The 24,097-nt window shown below is 38.2% G+C and overlaps 1 protein-coding gene across 1 annotated transcript in view; it reads left to right on the forward strand.

The window, feature by feature from the left end:
* Positions 1 to 21,903, forward strand: part of Kcnb2 (potassium channel, voltage gated Shab related subfamily B, member 2) — a 389,384-nt gene extending 367,481 nt beyond the window's left edge. The window contains exon 2 of the mRNA XM_013028439.1: positions 19,747 to 21,903. Coding sequence (XP_012883893.1) covers positions 19,747 to 21,903 — 2,157 coding nt within the window. The remainder of the gene's footprint in view (positions 1 to 19,746) is intronic.
* Positions 21,904 to 24,097: the final 2,194 nt, after the last annotated feature.

Below are 24,097 nucleotides of genomic sequence, written 5' to 3' on the forward strand. Positions count from 1 at the left end.
TGTCAGCTTGAAATTGGAAGAGAAAAAAAATATTTATACTACTTATCTAAGTGATAAATGTTTCTTGTACTAAAATGTATCTTCAGCAATATGAACCTTATAAATAGACATAATAGGTAAATGTTTTATGCTATAATTGTATAGGTTCTACTAATAAAAAATGTTTCTACTGCTTGGTTTTGAAATTTTACTCGTTAGGATACATTCATTTTGTTATAATTTAACCTAGTTCTCAACAGCTGTGGGAAAATACTTCAAGGAGTAAAGGAAGACACAGGAGAGGAAAAGGGCAGCAGCAGCAAAGAAATGTTGAACAGACCTTAGAAGCCCCAAAGAGAAAGAACTTGGCCCTGCAAAGACAGGGAAGAAGGGAAAGGTGAAGAGAGAATGAGGGAAGGAGGGGAGAAGAGAAGGGGAAAAGAAGAAAGAGGGAGGAGAAGGGAAGGAAGCATGTACATGACAAATGTAAATGAGACCAAGGGAAACAGAACAAAAAATAATTAAAATGAAGAAAATTTGCCCCCAATGTTTCCCAGGATGACCAGAAATGTCATTATACAATACAAGTGGGCAATTACATTCTCATTTTCAGCCTACCTAGACTAGGTTCAATAGGGAGAAATTTGGTTTCTTTCAGTTTATTGCTACTGTGAGTTTTAGTATTCTTTGTTCATCTGCCAAATCTGTGGGGCCTGACAATCTCCCAACCATATCATTAGGATGAGAACTTTAAGGCTGAGAGATCAAGAAGTGCAAAAGTTGTGTTTGGGGTAGCAGTACTGTCATTACCTCTGTCCATGCTTTGTTGTATGATCTACTTAAACTTTTAAAATTAAACACTATTATGTAATAGGAGAACAGAGATGGGGATTTAAAACACTGTTGAGTATTTTATATTATTGTAGTAACTCTTTTATTTATACTGAAAACTTACCATTTATTTTCCTTACCTTACTTGTGTAAAAAAATAGGGTTAAACTTTGGAAAGTAGTATGGAGGTTCCTCAAAAGACTCCACATAGAGTTCCCCTATGACCCAGCAATCCCACTTTGGGGCATTTACCCAAATGTTTACAAACAAGACCACACTAAAGCTACCAGCACAACTATGTTTATTGCAGCATTATTTACTATAGGTAAGATATGGAACCAACCCAGATGCCCCTCAGTAGATGAATGGATCAAGAAAATGTGGTAAATATACACAATGGAATTCTATGCGTCCATCAGAAAGAATGACATTACCCCATTTTTTTTCTTTCATGCATTTGTTTCTAACACATTTATATGATTATTTCTTAGTTGCTTTGTATGTCCCTCCCCCACAGTATAACACCTGCTTTCACTGTATTTGATGTCAGTATAATTTGTGGAGGGGAAGAGGAAAAACAAGTCGTTTAAATAAGGATACAAGTGGACCCATTGCAACAATGAGAAGTACACGTCATGTCGAAAACGAACTTTACAACTTTTGTGTGGAGGGGAGGATTGGGTGGAGGGCGGGGCGGGGAGGCTGGGAAGGGATGGGTAGGGGAAACAAAGGAGGAGGTTACAATGCTTGATAAGAAATGTACTCATTATCTTGCCCATGTAATTGTAACCCCTCTGTATAGTATTTTCACAATAAAAAATAAATTAAAAAATAGAGTTAAGAAAGAGCAAGGAAAAGGAGGCTCACATGGTAAAACATTTGACTAGAAAGCTCAAGGTCCTGAGTTCAAACCCCTGTACCATTTCATTGCCAAGCATTGGGGATTTGTTCCTTAATTCTAGCTACTCGGGAGGCTGAGATCTGAAAAGTTGTGGTTCAAAGCTAACCCAAGGCAGAAAAATTCATAAAGCACCATCTCCAAAACAAAGAACAAAACAAGACTGGAAACATGGCTCAAGTGGTGAAGCACCAGCTGTGAGCAAACAAACAAAGAGACGGGGGAGAGAAAGGGGGGAGAAAGAGAGAGAGAGAGGAGAAGGAATAGGAGGAAGAAAGGGGAAGAGAAGAGGGAAGGAGGAAGGAAAGGAGGGTCACAGATAGCATTCATCAGATTTGCATAAATAAAAGTTGATGATATGAACACCTATTTAATGGATATTCTTTGAGTCGAATTCTCAGAGTTAGACAAAATTTCTTTTTATGGAACTGAATTTTATTTACTTATTTTATTTAAAAAGTGATGAGCAGGGGGTTAGTTACCTATGTAAGGCAATGAGTACATTTGTTTTTAATCATTGTTACCCCATTCCTGATTATCTCCCACTTACCTCCCTATACCCCTTCTGCCATGTTGTACTGTTCATGACCAACATAGTGTCAAGTATCAATGTTGCTTTGGTTCATCCTTTGTCCTGCTGTTTCCTTGATTCCCTTTCCTTTCCACATATTGCATAATCTTATATGCAAAACATGAGTTACAAAAAAGTAAGAGAAATGAAGAAAAAATAAAACAATCAAAAAAGATCAAACTATATACAGGCTTTAATAAGAACCTCTTGTTTGCATATATTGGAGTTCATGTTGACCCATTCCATAACCTTTCTAAAAAGCTCTAAGATAGTTTGTAAATAATATAGCAAAATAAGTTTCCTTTACTTTATTTTGTTGACCTAATTATTCAAAAATATAAAATATTGTTCTTATAGAAGAACACCAATAATTGAGTCTTTCCTAGTATTAAAACCATTCAGCCTTCTAGGCTACTTAATGTGGTTTAGCGAGTGAGCAACTGGGGTTAGAAGAATTCCAGTTTTATGTGCTAACTTAATACCTTGTGTTTATCCATGCCTTCTGCCTGCTAGGGGATGCTGAATTTTATTTAGCTTCTTGACGTATGCAAAACTTGCCTGGTATTTAGAAGACCTAGAAGTCTGAAAGATAAAGCTGCATGCAATAACCAGCTCTGCAAACAACAGCTGTGACCACAAAAATAAAGGCATTTATTTGTGAGTAAATAGTATAGAAAGGGCTTGTGTCACACAAAAGGCCTTTCCAAAATATCCTCAAGCACAGCTAGCAATATTTATCAATGTTATCAGCTACATGGAAATATACATTCAAATACATAAACACATGTATTTCTATGTGTGCATAGGTTACACTACCAAATCTCATGACTTCAGCACTACCTGGGTGGACAGCTCCATCTAATCTGGGGCTAGGCAGGATTCCTGGAGCCTTCGTCACCAAGTCTCCTTCTCTGAGCAATGACCTCTAAAATACATTTTAAAAAAACAACAACAGTCTCCTCCAAACCATTCTGAAACCTGAATGAGGCAATGTTTCTCACTACAGAGATCAAGGGAACAAAAAGAAAGAGGAATAAGTACCTTTTAAACAGGGCCTAATTTAAACAGTTAACTGTACAACACACAGAATATAGGTGTCATGCTAACAACTTCCCTCCAGCATTAGAAGAAAAGACCTATGTGGAAACCTTCTGAATGACCTTCTACCACTGATGGAAAAGAAAGAAAAGAAAAAATAGGTCTTTAGTTTGAGACAAATCATACTGCTGAAAACCCACAGGATATTTACAAACCAATATCAATCAATGATCTATCAACAACATTAACTTCTTTTAAATCTTGAATGATTTAATTGGACATTTAAAAAAAAGTGTCCTAACAGAGTAGTACTTACCAGGTATATGGAATTTCCCACCAAAGGTTTGAGTACTAAGTAGCTTTGCTAATTGATTAATGAAAATTTATCACTCCATCTTACATCTTAGGAAATGTCATGAAGTAAAATACTTGAATTTATTCAAACTCAATAGTAACACAGGTCTGAAAAGTAGTAAAATAGTAGTAATAGTAGTAAAAGATAGAAATCTTAATGCCAGAACAAAGAAAAAGCTAATATGACTATAAGAAATTGGTTATACACAGACATGTACTATGTACATGTACTATGTGATGATGTTTTGATAAATGATAGATTACATATGTAACAGTGAATATATGATATCCCATCAGACATCATAGCTATACTTGTGTAAGCATATTCTATAATGCTCACACTATGACCATATCACCTAATGATGCCTTTCTCAGAACATTCATGTGGCTTAACTACATGCAGAGGTAGACCAGTTTTCAAAGACCCAAGTCAAAGTTACATTGAAAGCATGAGCTCTATCTTTTTTATGGGAATTAATTGTAAATAGCCTACCTACTCTCCTATTAGTAAAAAAATCATCCAGAATTATTCTTGGAGAACATTATGGCTACATGGCCTTCATATGGATCATCAAATATAATAATTATGATTTAACAATACAACTAGTGTTTTCATTATTTGAGCTAGGAATATGGCTCAGTACACATGCTAAGCATGGACAAATAGTTTACAAAATAACAAAATAACTTACACTTCCTGATATTTTCTGCTCTATTTTTACTTATTTTATTTCACTTTTTTATTCTGATTCTAACATTCAAATTAATTTAAGACCTATCAATGGGTTGTTCCTCACACTCGAAGGTGGCTCAGAGAGGTAGCAGCCACCATGTTTATATCAGGAGTAAGAATATATAAAACATTTATGGTGACTTTCATGTAAAAAAATGATTTGTCTTTACAATAACAAGATAATTTCCCAGTATTTTTAATCATTTCTAGAGGAAGTGTTTAAAACTACTTTTTAATTTCCTATCAGAGACATTTTGGTCTCTGATTTACTCCTTTCATCTGTTACTTAGTAGTTTTCCCCTATTTATCTTTCTTCTACATCCTCCTGATATAAATGAGATTTGCAGTTTCTAGGTCCAACATGTTCTAACTTGTCTTAGGCTGCTACTTCCAGTGCAGATGTTAATTACCTACTTAACAAACCCTAGCTATTTATTTCCATAGTAAATATAACTTACTCTCACCCAATTAAACTGCCTCTGCTGACCAGGGTTCCAAACCTCTATGGATGGCTTGCCTCTCTTTTTCAATTTACTTTTGAAGTGAATATAATTGAGGACCTTAGAGTGATCTTAGATATTTCTCTCTCGCTTTTATTAAAGACTATGTTTTCTCATCAAATAATACCTGATTGTATTCATTTCTCCAGCTGCATAACAAATTAGCACACACCATGTAGCTAAGAACACAACCAGTTCTGGAGACTAGAAATACGATCAGGGTATCAGCCAAGAATGTGTCAGCAGGGCCATGCTCCCTCTGGAGGAACTAGAGAAGAATCCTTTTTAGCTTCTTCCTAACTTTACCTTGAGTGGTGGCTGTCAATCTTTAGCATCTCTTGGCTTGTTGATAAACCACTTTAATCTGATTCTGCTGTTACAGGGCCATCTTCCCTCTTCTGTATCCACCACACATTCTCACAAGGAAATATCAGACATTGGATATCCCATTCTAGTTGAATATAAACTCATCATAACTAATTGCAAGTGTAAAGAGCCCATTTCCAAATAAAGTCACATTCTACAAAGATTATGGGTTACATGAATTTATGGAGAATGCTGTTTGTCTTAATCCATTTCTATTGCTGAAACAAAATATACTAGACTGTGTATGCATAAGCAATAGCAATGTATTGCTCACAGTTCTAGGGCCTAGGAAGTTAAGCATCTAGCTGATTCAGTATCTTCTAAAGACTCTGCTTCTACTTCAAAGATGGTGCCTATTAATATGTCCTTATGTCAGGAAATGCACTTATGCCATTATTCAGGACAGATGATGACATAACCACTTCCCAAAGGCACCACTGGTTACTATGATTGCATTGAGAATGAAATTTCAACAGATTAACTTGGGAGGGACACAAACATTCAGACCATACCACCATTGAGGCTGATATGCTGACTTTCCAAAGGGATTAGACATTTAGGTCTATCAAACTTACTGAAATCAGTCAGCACCAGCCACAGAAATAGACCACATGTGAACTACATAAGAAAGTTCTTTTTTACAGCTAACATTATATACTACATGCATACTTAATAATTCTTCCCAAAAGTCTATAACCCAAATTTTAAAAATGTATTTATAATAAAAATATTGAAATTCTTGTATACATCTTCCAAAAGGCCTCCACATGTATTACCTAAGCATTTCACTACCACTCAGTAAAATAAATGAAGTTGTCATTCTAGCCTTGCTAGAAAAATAGGTTCTACATTATAACTCAGGTGATGCCCTTGTTACAGTAATGGAGAAGTAGCATGAAGATTGGGTCATCTGACTCAAAACACAGCACTTGAATGAATGATGAGTTCAATTTGCTGCCAAATTGAGTATATCATGTGAAAGTGTTTAAAGTCATGGCTGGCTGGGAATGGTGCTATACTCTTATAATACTAGCCACTGAAGAGGTCGTGATAGGAGGAACATAGCTCAAGGCAAGCCCCAACAAAAGCATATGTTCCTATCTAAAAAATGAATTAACCAAACAAAATAAATCAAAATTGCTGGGGGCATACCTTAAATATAAGAACACTTGTCTAGCAAGTGTAGGACCCAGAGATTAATAATGTAATAAACAGATACATACATGCATTCATACATACATACATACATACATGCATGCATGCATACATACATGCATACAAAAAGCAAGCAGTGGACACTGTCTGCAGATGTGTTGAGAAGGTCAGGGTGCATTTAGAGACTACTTCAACATCAAACATCATTTTCAAGGTGTTCTCCTAGTATCTAATTGTACCTAACTAACCTACAAGTTCCAAAGTGAAACTTCATAGGGTCTCAGAATCTACTTCTTCCCCTAGAACCCAGTTTCACTTGTTAAAATTGTATGGAAGGAACCACCTCTACTTCTGATTTCTTTATCTTGAGTGATGGGCATGTGTCTCTGAGGGCAGTGCCTCTCAAACATAAATGCACATGAGAATTACTTGGGGATCTTGTTAAAATGCCAATTCTGATTCAGTGGGCTTTGGGTGGTTCCTGAGAGTCTTCATTTCTATCTACTCATAAGATACTGATGGTTCAGAGAGCACATTTTGAGTGTCTGACCTTAAGTAGCCTGTGTAAGAACCTAGGAGAGAATCTATACAGATATTACAATGAGCCAATGTGGTTGTAGACCTATGTCCATATCCCATGACTATTATAAAAAAAAAACCCAGGACCCCTTAAGCCAGCAAGTACCACCTCAGTCCCTACTAAGTATAGAAGTGTTGGCACCCATTCAATTCATGAGTCCATAGTTGTCACTACCAAAACAAGCCACATAGGGCTTAATGAGTAGCCCTCCTTTGTGTTGCTCAGCCTCATGCTGAGAAGACACCTGTCATTCTTGCATCAGGAGAATCCATGTGATACTGTTGTTCAGGGGGTCCTGGGAAACGAGGGCCGCCTTCCCTAATAGCAAATATAAAGTGAAGCAGTCAAGCTTTCTTCCGTGCTGTCTGGATTTGGCTCCCATCTAATTTTTCCCTTGGCAGCACCCTCTGTTTTGGCATGCCCCTCACATGTCTTCTTTTCTCTGGCATTCCATAATGTGCTCTTAATGACGCTGACCCCCAAAAGTACTTTTCAGAAGAGGCTTGCAACCATAATTTATTAAAAAGAAAAATGATTGCATTATAGCTTTTGTTTTTTGCTTTCTTTGAAACTGCTGGGACACGATTTTGAGATATGGGGATAATGGTGGAAATAAATCCTTGTAACTCTCTGTTAACAGTGATTGATGAGCTGATGGGGTTGACTAGGTATCCAGGGAACAAAGCCAGTTTTTAATGGTACTTTAATTCTGGAAATTTAGATTTCTTGCAAAAGTTGGAAGTCAGAATGGGTGAGAAATAATCCAACAAATGAGCATTCTTTCAGGGAACAGCAAGTATAAACTTGCCCCTAAACTAGTCTTCAACCCTCTGTGACTTTAAAATAAGTCACACTTAAGATAAAATTTTATTTTTTAAAAAAAACAGTTCTGGTAATTGATATAGTCCTATATCTCATAATTCATTCACATGTCAGTAAGTGGTTGTTAACTGTTGATTCTAAGAGAACATTTTCTCTATTTCAATATAAAGAAATATTGTTTTCAGAGATAAATGAGGATTTAGGTCAAGGGTGATCTAAATGTAGGCTAGTGCTATACGATAATGATGGTTTGTCAGAGTTACTCAATCCTTCTGGTCAACTTAAAATGTGCTGGAATCTTCCCTTTCTTTAACAAGTGAAAATAAGATTCAACCTTACACATATTTTATAATCTTTCCTCATCTTCCTCTTTGCTCCAACTATTGCAGTAGAAACTTCTCTCTCACTGTTCGGTAGCATCCACATCCTGGTCAGTCTTAGACTACAGTCATTGACCTCCCTAAAATATAAATCTCAGTGGACTATTGCCTGGCTTGATCTCTCTCAATGGCATTCACAGCTTACAGCAATGTCCTCGGGATTTGGCAGTCACAAGAATCACATGGAGGACTAGTTAAAATACAAATTGTTGGGTCTCTCTCCAGTTCTTAATCCAGGAGAATATAGGAATTTGCCTTTCTGACAATTATGCCATACCATACTTAGGTTGCTGGTCTGATCACACATTGGAGAAAACTGGCCTGGGAAGGAAGCCCACTGCATGCTCCATCATTCTGGCATTGAGTCCCCTCCAGAATGTGCCCATTGTATAAATTCCACAGGGTCCTCACTCCCATTTCTCAGTGTCTTCCCCTCATCCAGTCACTACCCCTAGTTCTCTTAAACCAAGGCTATAACAGTTGGTTGTGCAGAGTATACACTGCACAAGCAATGGAGACATTATGCACAATACTTTAATGAATAACCTCTGGAGCTGGCCAGTACACAGGTGGAACTGGCCAGTGAACAGCCAAGTCCTTATCTGCCATGCCTTTATAGAGGCTCTCAGTCACAAAACATACCTGGAATTTTCTGAGCAAACCATAATTCTGGGGGCTACAAAGCCATCACTCACCCTCTTCTGTCTGCCTTACATGAACTGTGCTTCCCTTTTCTAAGTAGAAAACTTTACCTATCCTTCAAGGCTTCTTCTCTCTCAAAAAGTAAATGAATGAATGAATGAAGAATGAAGAATTATGATTAGACATCTTTCCAATTGGAAGAGGAAGTATTAAAATCAAGATAGAACTGTAAATAGTTCACTGTTTAGACACTAGTTAATTTTCAAATCTGACTTTCCCTCCCTTAAGTTTTTACAATATATCATATCAAAATAGAAGCCTGATGAGAGAAACATCAAGAGAGCTTCTATCCATTCTTTTATTTTGTTCTAGGTCTTCATATATAAAAGATGTTTTACATAGATATACACACATGTGTATATACACACATTCATACACAAGGCACTTTAACAAACATGCTTGCAAATACTAATTTATTAAATTGAATATGTAGCATTCTTAAGTGTATATGTCATTTTATTGCTTTTCTATTGGACTTTATTGATGTTACTGAACATGAAACAGTGACAGGCACATACATATACATATATGTTGTATATATGCATAACGTGTATATATACATAAATATGCATTTTTCTTTCTTTTTTGTGCCATGACTCAAGCTTAAACTTAGACCTCGCACTCTCTTTTGATTTTTTTCATTCAAGACAGATAGTCTAGCCCTTGAGTTACCCTTCCTCTTCCTGTACAGATGTATTTTAATGGATGATCTGCACTATCAATTCTCCTGAGTGGCTTAACTTTTTTTTTCACAAACGTAAATCATCCAGATCTATACATGGAATTATCACTGCATTAACTGGTTGGATTAACTGCAATTCCCAAGTTATACTCCACAGCAAATGTGATATAGAATGAATATAGCATTTTTTAAAGTTACCTTTCTGTGAAGATGAAGCACAAAGCCAATATCCCATCAAATGCTGGTTTCCCAAAGAATAAGGATCTAAAAAGTTAATAAAAGGAAGTATGCACTGCATAATGATAAATGGAAAGGATTTATTTAAAAAATAGAGGACTTAAAACTAGGAAAAGATTACATTGTTAAACTTGTAAAGCTGCTTTGTTATCTCAAAATAAGCCATTTGTAATAATGATTTCAACTTTTAAAAAATTCTGTAGCCAATTGAAACTTTGACATGGAATGTGAACTATATGAAAACAATCCAAAAGATGACAAAAGATCTGTCTTTATAAAATACTGTATAGGCCACGCAATGGTGACTCATGTCTCTAGTACTAGCTACTCAGGAGGCTGAAATTAAGATTGCAGTTCAAAGCCAGCCTGGGCAGGGAAGTTTGTGAGACTCTTATCTCCAATAAATTACTCAGAAAAAGTAAGAAGTGGTGCTATTGCTTAAGTGGTAGAGCATAGACGAGAAAAATGAAGCTTAGAGACAATGCCCAAGCCCTAAGTTCAAACCCGAGGACCAGAACACACATAAAAAATACTGTATTATAAAATACAGATTTTATAAAATACTGCATTATAAAATTCATAGGCTTTCTCTCTTTACTTATTTTACATAGGACCTCACTGTGTAGCACAAGCTGGCCTCAAACTGATGGTCTTTCTGCTTTAGCCTCTTCTGTGTTGGTATTTAAGGCATGTGCCACAATGCCCAGTAGAAGATTGGCCTTTATCTTGTTTTATCCATTTATTTTCTTCTTTCGTTTTTAACAAATTATGCCTGCAAATACATTTTTAGTTATTTATTTATTCAAAATAGATTCACATTGTGTGCTTCCTCTATTAGGCACTGTAGAATCTTCTATAAAAAAAAAATCAGAAAGCAGGAACTGGAGCTGTGGCTCAAGTGGTAGTGCACTAGCCTTAAACAAAAAGCTCGGGGACAGCACCCAGGTTCTGAGTTTAAGCCCCAGGACCAGCACCCGACAGAAAGAAAGAAAGAGAGTGAGAGAGAGGAAGGAAGGAAGGAAGGAAGGAAGGAAGGAAGGAAGGAAGGAAGGAAGGAAGGAAGGAAGGAGGAAGGAAGGAAAGAGAGGGGGAGGGGAAGAGAAAATGAGAGGGGAGGGAAGAGAGAAGAGACGAGAGGAGAGGAGAGATCTGTAGTTGTTCTCTTCTATAATACTAAAATACATTTATTTTACAAAAATATCATCTATTACATTGTTGGATGACTTTTTAAAGGGTTGTAAGGTTTTATCAGTATAATAAAACCTAGTTAAAACTCTGGCTAACTTCAACTAAAGAGGTGAGAAGGCAGAGAAAGCTTATTGAGTGGTATTATTGGAAAGAAGAAATCAAAGCCATCAAGAATGTCAGTTTGCTATTCCTCCTCCCACAGTTGCACCGTTCATGTGACACTATCCCAGTGACTCTTTTCTTTTGGTAGGTCGTGGGGCTTGGACTCTGGGCTTGGACGCTGTTCCTACGCTCTTCAGTTCAAAGCAAGCACTCTACCGCTTGAGCAACAGTGCCACTTCCAGTTTTCTAGTGGTTTATTGGAGATAAGAGTCTCACGGACTTTTCTGCCCAGGCTGGCTTTGAACCATGATCCTCAGATCTCAGCCTCCTCAGTAGCTAGGAATACAGGCGTGAACCACCAACGCCCAGCTCTCAGTGACTCTTAATGTCCAAATCTCTCTGTTCAAACTTCCAGCTGCCCAGAAGCAAGAAAATCTGATTGAGATTGTTCCCCAGAATCAACATGCCCAATCACATACAGTGTGCCACATTAAACTTGAATATCAAATAAACAACAAATGCTTTCTAAGGAAATCTTATATAGACAGTTGACTTAAACATAGTTGAACATCCTACATTTTTATTTCTAGCTGCACTGCAAAAAAAAAAAAAAAAGCTATTTGAGTCCATCAAAACTGCAAAGAGGTCAACTAAGGAAAAAAGGGTCATGCAGTTCTGTATATAGTGAACATAGGAAATAATAAATATTCTAAGCATTCAGGGAAATACTTCAATAAACTTCTGAGTTGCCCTTAGTCATCTGAGAGGAAGAGGAGGTTATCTTAATAGGCTGGCAGCTGTTTGGGGGAGGGGGGAAGGAATTATTAGTTCATTTTCCCCAAGTATATGAGAATCTGTTGCCCTGGCTTCCTTATTCCAAGTAATAGAAAGTACTTTTTTTTGGAAGGATATTGGAGGGAAAAAACCATCATCTAGGCCTTGAGGTCATAGAAAGAATAAAGAACTCAATTCTTTAAAAGACTATTGAGTCTTTGTATACGATTTGGGAAGTTCTTAAATAAATATAGTATTGTACAACTCACACTTTAGAGTTTACAGAGTCTTATCATCATACAGTTCTTTTTTATTTGTTCTCAAAAAAGAGTATGTAGATAAGAAAAGCTCAAATTTTATTTTCCATATTTTCTATATAGAACTAATGTGTCCCAGGAAAAGTAATTGTAGTATTCAGTGTCAGAGTGCTAACAAAGCATCTCTGATTCTTGACTATCAGTCCTAAACTATCACTACCTCCACTCACTGCCAAGCACTTCTTAGATTCTCAATCTTTGTTTCTTTACTTATAAGAAATGGAGTATTTCTAGTATTCATTCCAGAAAGAGTGAGGCCATGGCTCCTGCCTGCAGGGACCAGGAGAGTAGGGAATGTCTATGTTCTGCCAACGTTGGCCATTCTACAGCTTTGCTCTCAGGCTTCTGAATACCTCCTTGTGGACCAATTACCTAATCTTGGGAGTGGGTGTAAAATTCCTGTCTTCTCTGCCTTATTGTTGTTCTTTTCATTACAGAGTTGCTAGGAATAATATTAAAGTTCCACTCACCAGTCTTCACCTAATGATTCATTTCCTATCATTTAAACTGTTCAAATACTAAAATACATCATGGGTAATGAAGCAAAGCTTATTTCAGATGATACCAAGAACATTAAAAAATAGTACCTTTGATCGTAAGAGAACCGAAACCTCTCCTCTAAAATAAAATAAATCTCCTCTAAAATAAATCAGCTTTGGAGATAAGAATAAAACACAGCTATTGTCTTCTAGTATATGAAACTGGGTTGCTTCTCACTTCCCACATCTCCACATGGAAGGCAGGATGGGGATTACATCTGACATCACCTTGTGCATGTATGGCCCCTCATGCCATCATCCCACAAACCACAGAGAATCCAACTGCTGGGTTCCAGCTATTCTCAAAGCCAAAATATTTTTTCAAACAACTAAATTTTATAGTGATGTACATTCTTTGTATTTGATCATATGGTGCTAACACATAAAGGAGCTTACCTGTATCATCTGAGAATACAAAAGCATGGGACCTCTTTGTTACATCAAAACAAATGTATTAAATGAAATAGTATAACTCCTTAGAAAGGCAAAGGAAAAGTTCAGCAAAATAAAACACCAAGAAGCAGCTATTAGAAAAGGGTGAGATAGAGTCAAACGGAAAAGAGTGCACAATTGAAAAGGAGAAGAGAGGGATAATTTTTTAAGAAAATCGAAGGAGGTTTCCTCACTTGGGAAGCCAAAGGAACACGGGAAGATAAAAGGCTATTAGCCAAGGGGGGGGGGGGAAGAGAAGCTCTAATTGAAAATTATCAAAGGTAATTCCTCACTGGTGAAAATCAAAAGAGCTACTTTGGAGTTTGTGGCATGCAGTAGTCTTTTGGGAAACAGCTAGAAATAGGAGAAGGGTGGATGAAAATCTTCATATTCTTACCAACTCTTTGCCTCTTCCCTTAACAAGTGGGTTGCAGCTTACCGTCTCAGAAATGCCAACATGATGTATCTCTCTTCTGAAAGTAGAAAAATTATTCATGCTTCTAAGGAATGCTTGTCACAAGCTTAGTCAACTTTAACAAGTTAGTCTTATCTTGAAATTTCTGTCTCTCCATACTGTTTTCCATTGCTGATCAGGTTAGAAAAATATTGTAGTATCTCTTACTAAGAAAATAAAGCAGAGTGCTATTTAGTAGTTAAGGACTATTACCTAACTTTCTGGTAACTCCTAGAATATGTTTACAAAAAGAAAACAGAGACAAAAGAAGAGAGGGCAGAGAAAAGGTACCATGTGGAACTTTCCATGTGAGGTACAGAATTTCCATATATTTTTGTGGAGAGTTGAATGTCAGTGAAAATATGCTGCACTTTAAGACACAAGAAGGTCAAATCACTTGAAATAATCTTGATCAAACTCTTTAATAAATATTGACAGGGCTGGGAATGTGGCTTAGTGGTAGAGTGTTTGCCTAACATGAATGAAGCCCCGGGTTCAATTCCTCAATACCACATTCACAGAAAAAGCCAGAAGTGGAGCAGTAAGTCAAGTGATACAGTGCTAGCCTTGAGCAAAAAGCTCAGGGACAGTGTCCAGGCCCTGAGTTCAAGCCCCAAGACTGGCAAAAAAGAAATATCACATTCTTTTTTTTTTTTTTTGGTCATTCATGGGGCTTGAACTCTGGGCCTGGTCTGTCCCTCAGCTCTTCAGCTCAAGGCTAGTACTCTACCACTTGCCACAGCACCACTTCCAGTTTTCTGGTGGTTTATTGAAGGTAAGAGTCTCATGGAATTTCCTGCCCCGGCTGGCTTTGAATTGCGATTCTCAGATCTCAGCCTCCTCAGTAGCTAGGATTACAGGCGTGAGCCACCAGCACCCAGCAAAATATCACACTCTTAATAAATATTGACAAATTAGATGGTTCAGTCCAAAGAAAAATAAGATATATTTATTTATGCTTATCATGTAACTCAATGTGTAGTTAAAAGAATATGTTTGAAAGTTGGGAATGTTGAAGGGTTGATAGTGATTCATAAACTGCTTTGTTAAATGGAAACTCCTTTGAAAAATTAAAGATAATAAAATAGTTTTTTAAAAAAAGAATATGTTTGAAAGTGCTAAAAATATGAATAGGCCTGAAATTGTATTTAAAGGGGAAAGAAAGCTTAAGTGTATAGTATTCACCACCAAAACTGGTCAAAGAAATTTTACAATGTATCTAGCATTTCTTACATGCTTTACGCTTTCCATATTATAGGCTGCTTTTATGGACATGATCCAGTATAACTTATGTAAATGTCTCTGAAGCAAGTGAGACACCTTTTTAGTGATGAAGTAATTGAAGCTCAGGGAGGGAACTAGCTGAACCACAAGGCCAGTAGAGGTAGTTGGGACAATTGTGGCAAATCTCCAGCTGCCTTGTTTCCTCTTACAAACGGAAACCAATACAACCACCTTTGAGTTTCGTTGTAAGGAAAGTTTGGAAAGCCTTGTTCTTCGCTCATGTGGTCTGATGAATGTCCTTAGCTAAGCAAAGAATGTAATAGTCATCCAGGCAATTCAAGAGAAAAAAAAGGCTTTTTCCAGAAAGAACGTCAATTCCTAGTAAATAAACCTTTGGTGCTTATATGACACTAATTTTTAAGCCTTCCCTTTCGAATTTTGTATTTTCTAAGCAACAAAGTTTAATTTTCCCTACTCACTGACCCAAAATGTCAAGGTCATTTTTAACTGGTCCTTGGTTTTGGTTTATAGTTCTACTAGAATTAGCAAAACATCTTAGTTTTGACACTAAACCACCAATGTTAGAGGTAAAGAAACCTTGATATGACCTAATCCAAATTGCAAAGGAGGTTGGGCCAACATTGCACAGATAATTGCTTGGAACCTTCACTTGCTTTGCCATGTGCAAACACAAATCTACTTGCCAAAGCTGAAAGAAACCTTTTTGACTCCTGCCAGCTCTAGAGGCCAATTGTTGAAGGTAACATAAATTTAAAACCCAAGTCAGCAATGTCCTAACTTGTGCATAGTTATGATAAACAAAGCAACACCTAAATGCCAGCATTTGCTGTGTTAATGTGAATGTCTATGTTTAGAAGCTCATCCTGTTACGCACAGAAAAACTTCACATTTGTTATATTTAGTCTATTTTTAGAAATCAACACTCCAACAAGGCAATAAGTATGCATTTGACTTATTGTTCCACACATCACCTTTGATGTACATTGAGTAATATGTCTAAAATGCTGTCTTTGTGGAGAACTCTAAGCATCACAAGATATTTAAAATATGCCATTCTTCTAAATTGAGAGCAAATGAGTTTTGACAGATTGAATTTCAACATGAGACATAAAATAATTTATTTAATACCTTATGGCTTCCCTAACATGAATATAGAGTTGCTAAGAGATTTCGTGTTTGGTTTTTCTTTCAGTAATTCTTTTCCAAGAAAATATATTCTCTCAGTCATTTGTACATATGCTAAATTTCCATGTGTTAAATTGCAATCAACTAGACTTCAGATTGCATTAAAGTATTATACAGTATTAGTGGTTTTCCCAGAGTTGGTGGGAGAAATAAAGTGACCCACAAATCTAGTTCTGGGTATGAAGACAAAGAAAACTCAAGTCTTTTTTTTGGATCTTCCATTTTGTTCTTTATCTAAAAAGTTGAAAAATGGGCACTTGGGGTGTGGCTCAGTGGCAAAGCATTTCCCTAGCATGTGTGAGGTGGGTCTCTACCACAGAGGTAGACAAAGGCTGGAAGATAATAAAATATACTCATTTGCTTGATGTATTTTGTTTTTCTCTTTGAGGTTATAAACACAAACAAAATGCAACCAAAATAGACATGGTACTTAATGAGATGTGGAAAATCTAGAATATGAGTATTAGTATGAGCATGATAGCAGATGGGGATCACAATTGAAGAGGTGATGCTGATCAAGATATATGTATTAATAAACCGATTTGTTGAACTGAAACCCGTTTTTACAGCAACTCAGGGATAATTAAATTTTTTTAGAAGAATGATAATAGAAATCTCAATATTAAAATGTCCAGAGCCAGGTGTGATACTATAAACCTGTAATCCCAGCACTCGGGAGGCAAAGACAGGAGAATGAGAATTTGAGGCCACAAAATATTTGCACACCCATATTTATAGCAACATTTAGAGCCAGAAGATCAAAACAAACCTAAGTGTCCATTTACAGATGAACAGGCAAACTATATGTGGTCTATTTATACAATGAAATAATACTCAACTTTGAAAAGGGAGAGAATTTTCACATGTGCTACAACACAGACTAATTTTGAGGATATTATACTTAGCAAAGTGAGCCAGATACAAAAATCACAGTGAAAATTATTCTACTTAGGAGTGGTACGTAGAGTAGCATAATTTATGGGAGAAAGACTGTGAAGGTCTCTGAAGCAGGGAGAAAATGAGTAGTTTTTGTTCAATATGATCCAATTTTTAGCTTTGTGAAAAGGAATACATTCTGGTGAGGGATGGTGGTGCTGGTTATATAACAATGTGAATCTGCCTAATGCCACTGAACTGTGCCCTGGAGATTGGTCAAAAAATTGATAAACCTTATTATGTATATATTAAATAATTTAAAGAAGAATATGTTGAAGGATAGAAAAGAAGAGGAGGAGGAGGAGGAAGAAGAGGAGGAGGAGGAGGAGGGGAGGGTTGGGAGAGGAGAAGGGGGTGGGGGGAACGGAGAAAGAAGAGGAGGAGGGTAGGTGAGGAGGAGGAAAAGGAAGAGGAGTAGAGGGTTGGGGGAGGAGGGTGTAGTGGAAGGAGGAAGAGGGTGGGGGAGGAGGAGGAAAGGGAGAAGGCAGTGGCAGCCTGGGCTAGGTAGCAAAGTCAGGACTAGGCTAACCTCTGCTGCATGTTGAAATCTTGTATTGAGGATAAAGGAGGAAAAATGATTTAATATGTATCACACTGACAAAACTCTTAGGGAAAAAAACTTCAAATATCTATTAGCAACAGTGTGTCATCCTAGGAAATACACACATAGACCTATGTCCTTATGATAAGAACATGAAAATGGTTGTGATCCAGTCAGTCCTTCCTCAGGAATATTTCAGTGGCAGAACAGCATAGACGCTGCCCTGCATTGGCTTGTGAGGGAAGATATTCAAGGTGAGCATTCTCGTCTTGACTTTAATAAAAAGCTATATGAATGCATTATTCATGAGTTTATCTAAATGATTCTTCCTGGGGAAGGGTCTAATATCAGCCTTCAGCTGAAGACAATCTTTTGCTATTGTGATTCACTGATTCACCCTTTTTAAAGGAAATTCTAAAATACAGTCAAGAAAAAATATCTGGTTCCAAGAAAAAAAATATAAACACTAATAACAAAGCATTATTTTTCCATTAGAGTCATGCATCTTTATGTAATCTCTGCAATGCATTCTGAAATGCTTTATACTATATTTTTCTTTCAAAACACTTTAAAGGGGAATATGAGAGCTGAAAGAATAGGAAGAGAAACAATAAAAAGTATGGAGGAGACATAAGAAGAGAAAGCAAAGGGGGAAGGGAATAACCCAGAAGTAGAGAAAATTAGAGGGACAAAGGAGAAAATAAAGGAAAAACAAGTCAGAGTGCTGATGCAAATTAATTTTTTTCAGTCCAATAGGTAACTGAACTGTGTATATTTCATCATAATCAGTACATTTAGTCATAATCTTTTTTGACATGTTAACTGAGTACTGACGCTCTAAAGTTAAAAACAAGTCATTGTCAGAGTATTTTTCTTGGTTTTAATAACTGAGACCAAAAACTTCCACTAAGGTCATGGGAAAAGGTCAAGTGAATCCAAGCCAAACCTAACCTAGGTATGGGATGTTTCCTACTCCACCAAGACTTGTATTCTAAATTCAATCTCTACTAAGCAAAGAAGCACTTCCTTGCATTGTCCTCAAATCTCAACTTTCCTGCTTTTCCCCATAAATCTAGAACACTGGTTACAGGAAGGAAATTGTCTCTTGGTTTGTCTCTATCTTGTGTGGTTTACAGATTTCCCACATACTGTTCCTATTTCAGGACTTCAGATTCTAACACTATAAGTAGCTTTTTTGTTTTGTGCTATGTAATCATCAGATTGACCATGAAATACCTATGCCCATAGCCTTCATTCAATGAATTGTAAACTAAGACAGGAAGGTTAAATATGTTGTCCAAAGTCACATAGTAAGCAGTACAGCTACAGCCAAAGCTCAGGCTCAATCCTCTTCTTATTTCTTCCTCTTTTCTGTCTGTTTTCTTCCACACTAGATATTATACTGTTGTTTCTTCTACCTAGAATGCCCTGCTCTGCCCTGAGATCTCACAGTCATTCTTCACACTCTTCTTTATGAAGTTTACCTTGCCAGAATGAAGTTAACTCATAATCTTCCTCTACATGAGATGCTGGCCAGACATTCACAGATTCCGGGGGGGGGGGGAAGCTATCTTGACTTGCTTCTGTTACGGGAACTAATCACAATAAGAAGTATTTGCTCTTACAAGAAACATTGTTTGTACTAAATATCATATTCTCTTTCCTTTTGTGTTCTATATTTGTGTGGTTTGTTGAAGAATAACACTTGTTAAGATCATGAATTCTGCCCAGCTTATGTAGCATGTAAGACAAATCATTTAAGGCAAATCAGGTGATTAAGAGGAAAACTCAAGATAGCTGAGACAGAAGAGGTGATTTTCTAAAAACCACAAACAAGCAAAAAACACTGTTCCAACCAATGGGCTATTCCTATAAGTAGCTGAAACCCACATAAATGTATCTCAGAACAATAAGCAAGGAGAGGGGAAGTGATTTATGTCAAATTGCTTAAGTCCTGGAATCTAATATACAAGAGTCTTTTAAGTGAAATGAAACATTGTGAATGTGCTTATATTCATTAGAGAATTTTAAAAGGTAACAAACATCTAATAGCTTTTTTTTTCAAACGCCTAAATTCTTAAATCCTTCCTGGAATACCTTGAACTACTCCGTATCACTTAAAGAACTGATCATCAGCCATGTATCATCTAGTTTCTGGAGCAAACTAAAAGAATGTACTAACTTGGATCTCCTTCTCTTTTCCAGATCTTGGCCATCGTGTCTATCTTGTTTATTGTACTTTCCACCATTGCTTTGTCTCTCAACACACTCCCAGAGCTGCAGGAACCAGATGAATTTGGTCACCCCAATGACAACCGCCAGCTAGCACATGTAGAGGCTGTGTGTATTGCTTGGTTTACCATGGAGTACCTTTTACGATTCCTGTCCTCACCAAATAAATGGAAGTTCTTCAAAGGTCCACTGAACGTCATTGACCTGCTGGCCATCTTACCATACTATGTCACCATTTTCCTCACAGAATCCAACAAGAGCGTGCTGCAGTTCCAGAATGTGAGACGTGTGGTTCAGATCTTCCGCATCATGCGCATCCTCAGGATCCTGAAACTGGCCAGGCATTCAACAGGCCTCCAGTCTCTAGGGTTCACCCTCAGACGGAGTTACAACGAACTGGGCTTGTTGATACTGTTTCTGGCCATGGGGATAATGATATTTTCCAGCTTGGTATTTTTTGCTGAGAAGGACGAAGATGCTACCAAATTCACCAGTATCCCCGCATCCTTTTGGTGGGCCACCATCACCATGACCACCGTGGGCTATGGAGACATCTACCCTAAAACGTTATTAGGGAAGATTGTGGGAGGCCTGTGCTGTATTGCTGGGGTCTTGGTGATTGCACTTCCTATTCCAATCATTGTAAACAATTTTTCTGAGTTTTACAAGGAGCAGAAACGCCAGGAGAAAGCAATTAAGAGGAGAGAGGCTCTTGAGCGAGCCAAAAGGAATGGAAGCATCGTGTCTATGAACTTGAAAGATGCCTTCGCTCGGAGTATGGAACTCATAGACGTAGCTGTGGAGAAGGCCGGGGAGTCCGCCAACACTAAGGACTCGGCCGATGATAATCACCTGTCCCCAAGTCGGTGGAAATGGGCCAGGAAAGCTCTGTCGGAAACAAGTTCCAACAAGTCTTACGAGAATAAGTACCAGGAGGTTAGCCAAAAAGACTCCCACGAACAGCTGAATAACACTTCTTCCTCCAGCCCACAGCATCTAAGTGCCCAGAAACTGGAGATGCTGTATAATGAAATCACCAAGACACAGCCTCATTCCCACCCGAACCCGGACTGCCAAGAACAGCCTGAGAGGCCATCTGCCTACGAAGAAGAGATCGAAATGGAAGAGGTGGTCTGCCCCCAGGAACAGCTGGCCGTGGCGCAGACCGAGGTCATCGTGGACATGAAAAGTACCTCCAGCATTGACAGTTTCACCAGCTGTGCCACCGACTTTACCGAGACGGAGAGATCGCCCCTGCCACCGCCCTCCGCGTCTCACTTGCAGATGAAGTTCCCTACTGACTTCCCAGGGACAGAAGAGCACCAAAGAGCCAGGGGTCCCCCATTTCTAACGCTAAGCAGAGAGAAAGGGCCAGCCGCCAGGGATGCCAGACTGGACTATGCCCCAATTGATATAACTGTGAACCTCGAGGCTGGTAGATCCCAGAGTGGCCCACATGGTCCTTTGCAATCTGACAATGCCACGGACAGTCCGAAGAGCTCGTTGAAAGGGAGCAACCCCTTAAAGTCCAGATCGCTCAAAGTGAACTTTCAGGAAAATAGAGGCAGTGCACCCCAGACCCCGCCCAGCACTGCTAGGCCGCTGCCTGTAACAGCGGCAGACTTTTCTCTCGCCACCCCACAGCATATCAGCACCATTCTCTTGGAAGAAGCCCTGCCCCAAACAGAAAGACCCTTGCTGGGCACTGAGGTTTCAGCACCCTGTCAGGGACCTTCCAAAGTGCTGTCTCCTCTGTTTTCCAAACAGAAACTCTTCCCTTTCTCTTCCAGAGAGAGGAGGAGCTTCACTGAAATCGATACTGGAGAAGATGAAGATTTCTTGGAGCTCCAAGGGACAAGGTCAGAGGCACAGGCAGACTCCAGCCCCAATTGCTTTGTTGATAAGCCTCAGGATGTCAGAGACCCTTTAAGAGAAGAGGGTTGTGTGGGCTCTTCCTCCCCACAGAACACAGGCCACAACTGTAGGCAAGACATTTGCCATGCTCTGGGTGAAGTCCAAAAGGACAGTACCCAAGAGGGGTGCAAGATGGAAAACCACTTGTTCGCCCCAGAAATTCATTCCAACCCAGGAGATACCAGTTACTGTCCCACGCGTGAAACCAGCATGTGACTAGTTATAAAAGCAATAAAATTTAAAAACACTTGTTTCTTAAAAATGCGGTGAAAAAAATGCCTGCGAGCGAACTAAAACATGGGAAGCCCCTCTCCCCAAAGTGCACAAAATATTATTTTTGCATGGCATGAACAGTTTAGTTTAATGAGGACTGTTTGAATAAAAAGAGTCAAGACTGCATTTTGTAACAAACCAACAAAAACAACTGAAGAACAGTAAACTAAATAAAGAAAGCTCTATTAGGAACCAGTGCTCGGCAATGTCTGACATTTTTGATCCTTTCATTTCAAATTGTAGGCAGGTGTTCGAGGTTTAACTTTATGTCACCACAAATTTTAGAATTTGCACATGAAAGGATGAAATGTCATTGCATGCATCCATAATTATGAGGAGTAAGGTGCTTTGAGCTTGCAAAATGCGTAACTTTGTAAATAGCAGGGCCTGGATGCGAAAGTGTCCAGAAGGCATGGGTGGAAATAAGTTCCTGAGTCACAGGTATTTCCTTCACAGCTACTGCCTGAAGGAGCTGTACAGAGTTGCTGTTGCAAAACTGCAATCTCCTCTTAAACCATCTTGCATATCTTGCTTTGGCTTATAAAGCTCTTGTAACATTTGTTTAAAGGAATACAGTATTTTTGTTTATTTGTGGTACAATTCAATGGGGTACATTTTTCTTTCTTGCTTCTACTTGGAGGTAGCATTTATCATTTCACTTATTAATCATGAACACAGGTGAGATTTAATGACCAGATATCAAAGTCTTTGGAATTGAAGCTTGAAATTTTGCCAACAAATTGCATATTATGTCACAGCCTATTACACTGATTGACTTCACAAACCTGAAAATATATACAAGATTATATCCTACAACAGAAAGTTTTGGAATTGACACTCCATATTGGGAAATTAATTCTTTAAAAGAAAAAAACAATTAAAAGTCAAGTCACCACTGGCTTATGCCTGTAATCCTAACTACTCAGGAGGCTGAGATCTGAGGATCACAGTTCAAAGCCAGCCTGGGCAGAAAAGTTCACTTGAGAATCTTATCTCCAATTAACCACCAAAATGTTGGAAGTGGAGCTGAGCTCAAGTGACAGTGCACCAGCCTTAAGTGAGTTCAAGCTCCAATACTGGCAACAAACAAACAAACAAAAAGGTATTTTGGCCATCTAAATATGACTGTATTTTCCTTTTATATTCAACATTGAAACAAGGACACCAATAGGCCAAAATAAGAATTCTAGAAAGTGGCTTTTGGCAAACTAGAAGCAGAGCCATTTAATTGAGGCTGTCACCACACTTTGTTGGTTCTGCCATCAGTTACCATGAAAAGAACCTAGGCCTGGGAACAGATCACAAGGGGAGGTTTGGGGAGAAGACACTGTCATTTGGGGAAGGAAGTAGTTTCTTCTGGAGGTTGTGAAGTCTACCCCAACTCACTGCTGGCAGTAAAATCTCAATAATTGCAGAAATAAGGAATGATCCCTTAAGTTTCCAACCCCCAGCCCCTGCCCTAGGAAGTAGTCAGGATGATTCTTATGGAAAGTCATTTTTCCAACATTTTCTATGGAGAACAAGAAACCTATAGGCACTCGAGGGGGTCGTCCTGTTGGTGAAGTCCCTGTGGGAGCCCAGGTTTGAACTCACTTTGCACCACGGGAACCAAGGCTCTGGTTACAGATGTGAGCAAATCAGTTTATCATTCTAGATGAGTCTCTCCAATACCTTTGGGTCTCAGTTGAATCCAACTCAAAACCAAGCCAGGCACCAGTGGCTCATACCTATAATCCTAGCTACTTAGGAGGCTGAGATTTGAGGATCACCGTTCAAAGCCAGCCCGGGCAAGAAAATCCATGAAACTCTCATCTCCAATAAACCACTAGAAAACCAGAAGTGGCACTGTGGCTCAAGCGGTACAATGCTAGCATTGAGCTGAAGAGCTGAGGGATAGCACCTGAGCCCAGAGTTCAAGCCCTACAACCAACAAAAGAAAAAAGAAAAAGAAAAAAAAAGACAAAATCATTTCTAAGCTCCCTTAAAACTTCAAATTAATTAAAAGTTCTTGGTCTCCCAGAAAATGTCCAGTTTAACCTAAGAAACATGAATATTGTACCTATGTGTATATATAGTTTAGGGAAATACTCAGAAAAATTCTGGCTTAAATTAAAACTAGAAGTTATGGTTTGTTTTT

Source organism: Dipodomys ordii, unplaced genomic scaffold (assembly GCF_000151885.1).
Source record: "Dipodomys ordii isolate 6190 unplaced genomic scaffold, Dord_2.0 Scaffold109, whole genome shotgun sequence".
Lineage (NCBI taxonomy): Eukaryota > Metazoa > Chordata > Mammalia > Rodentia > Heteromyidae > Dipodomys > Dipodomys ordii.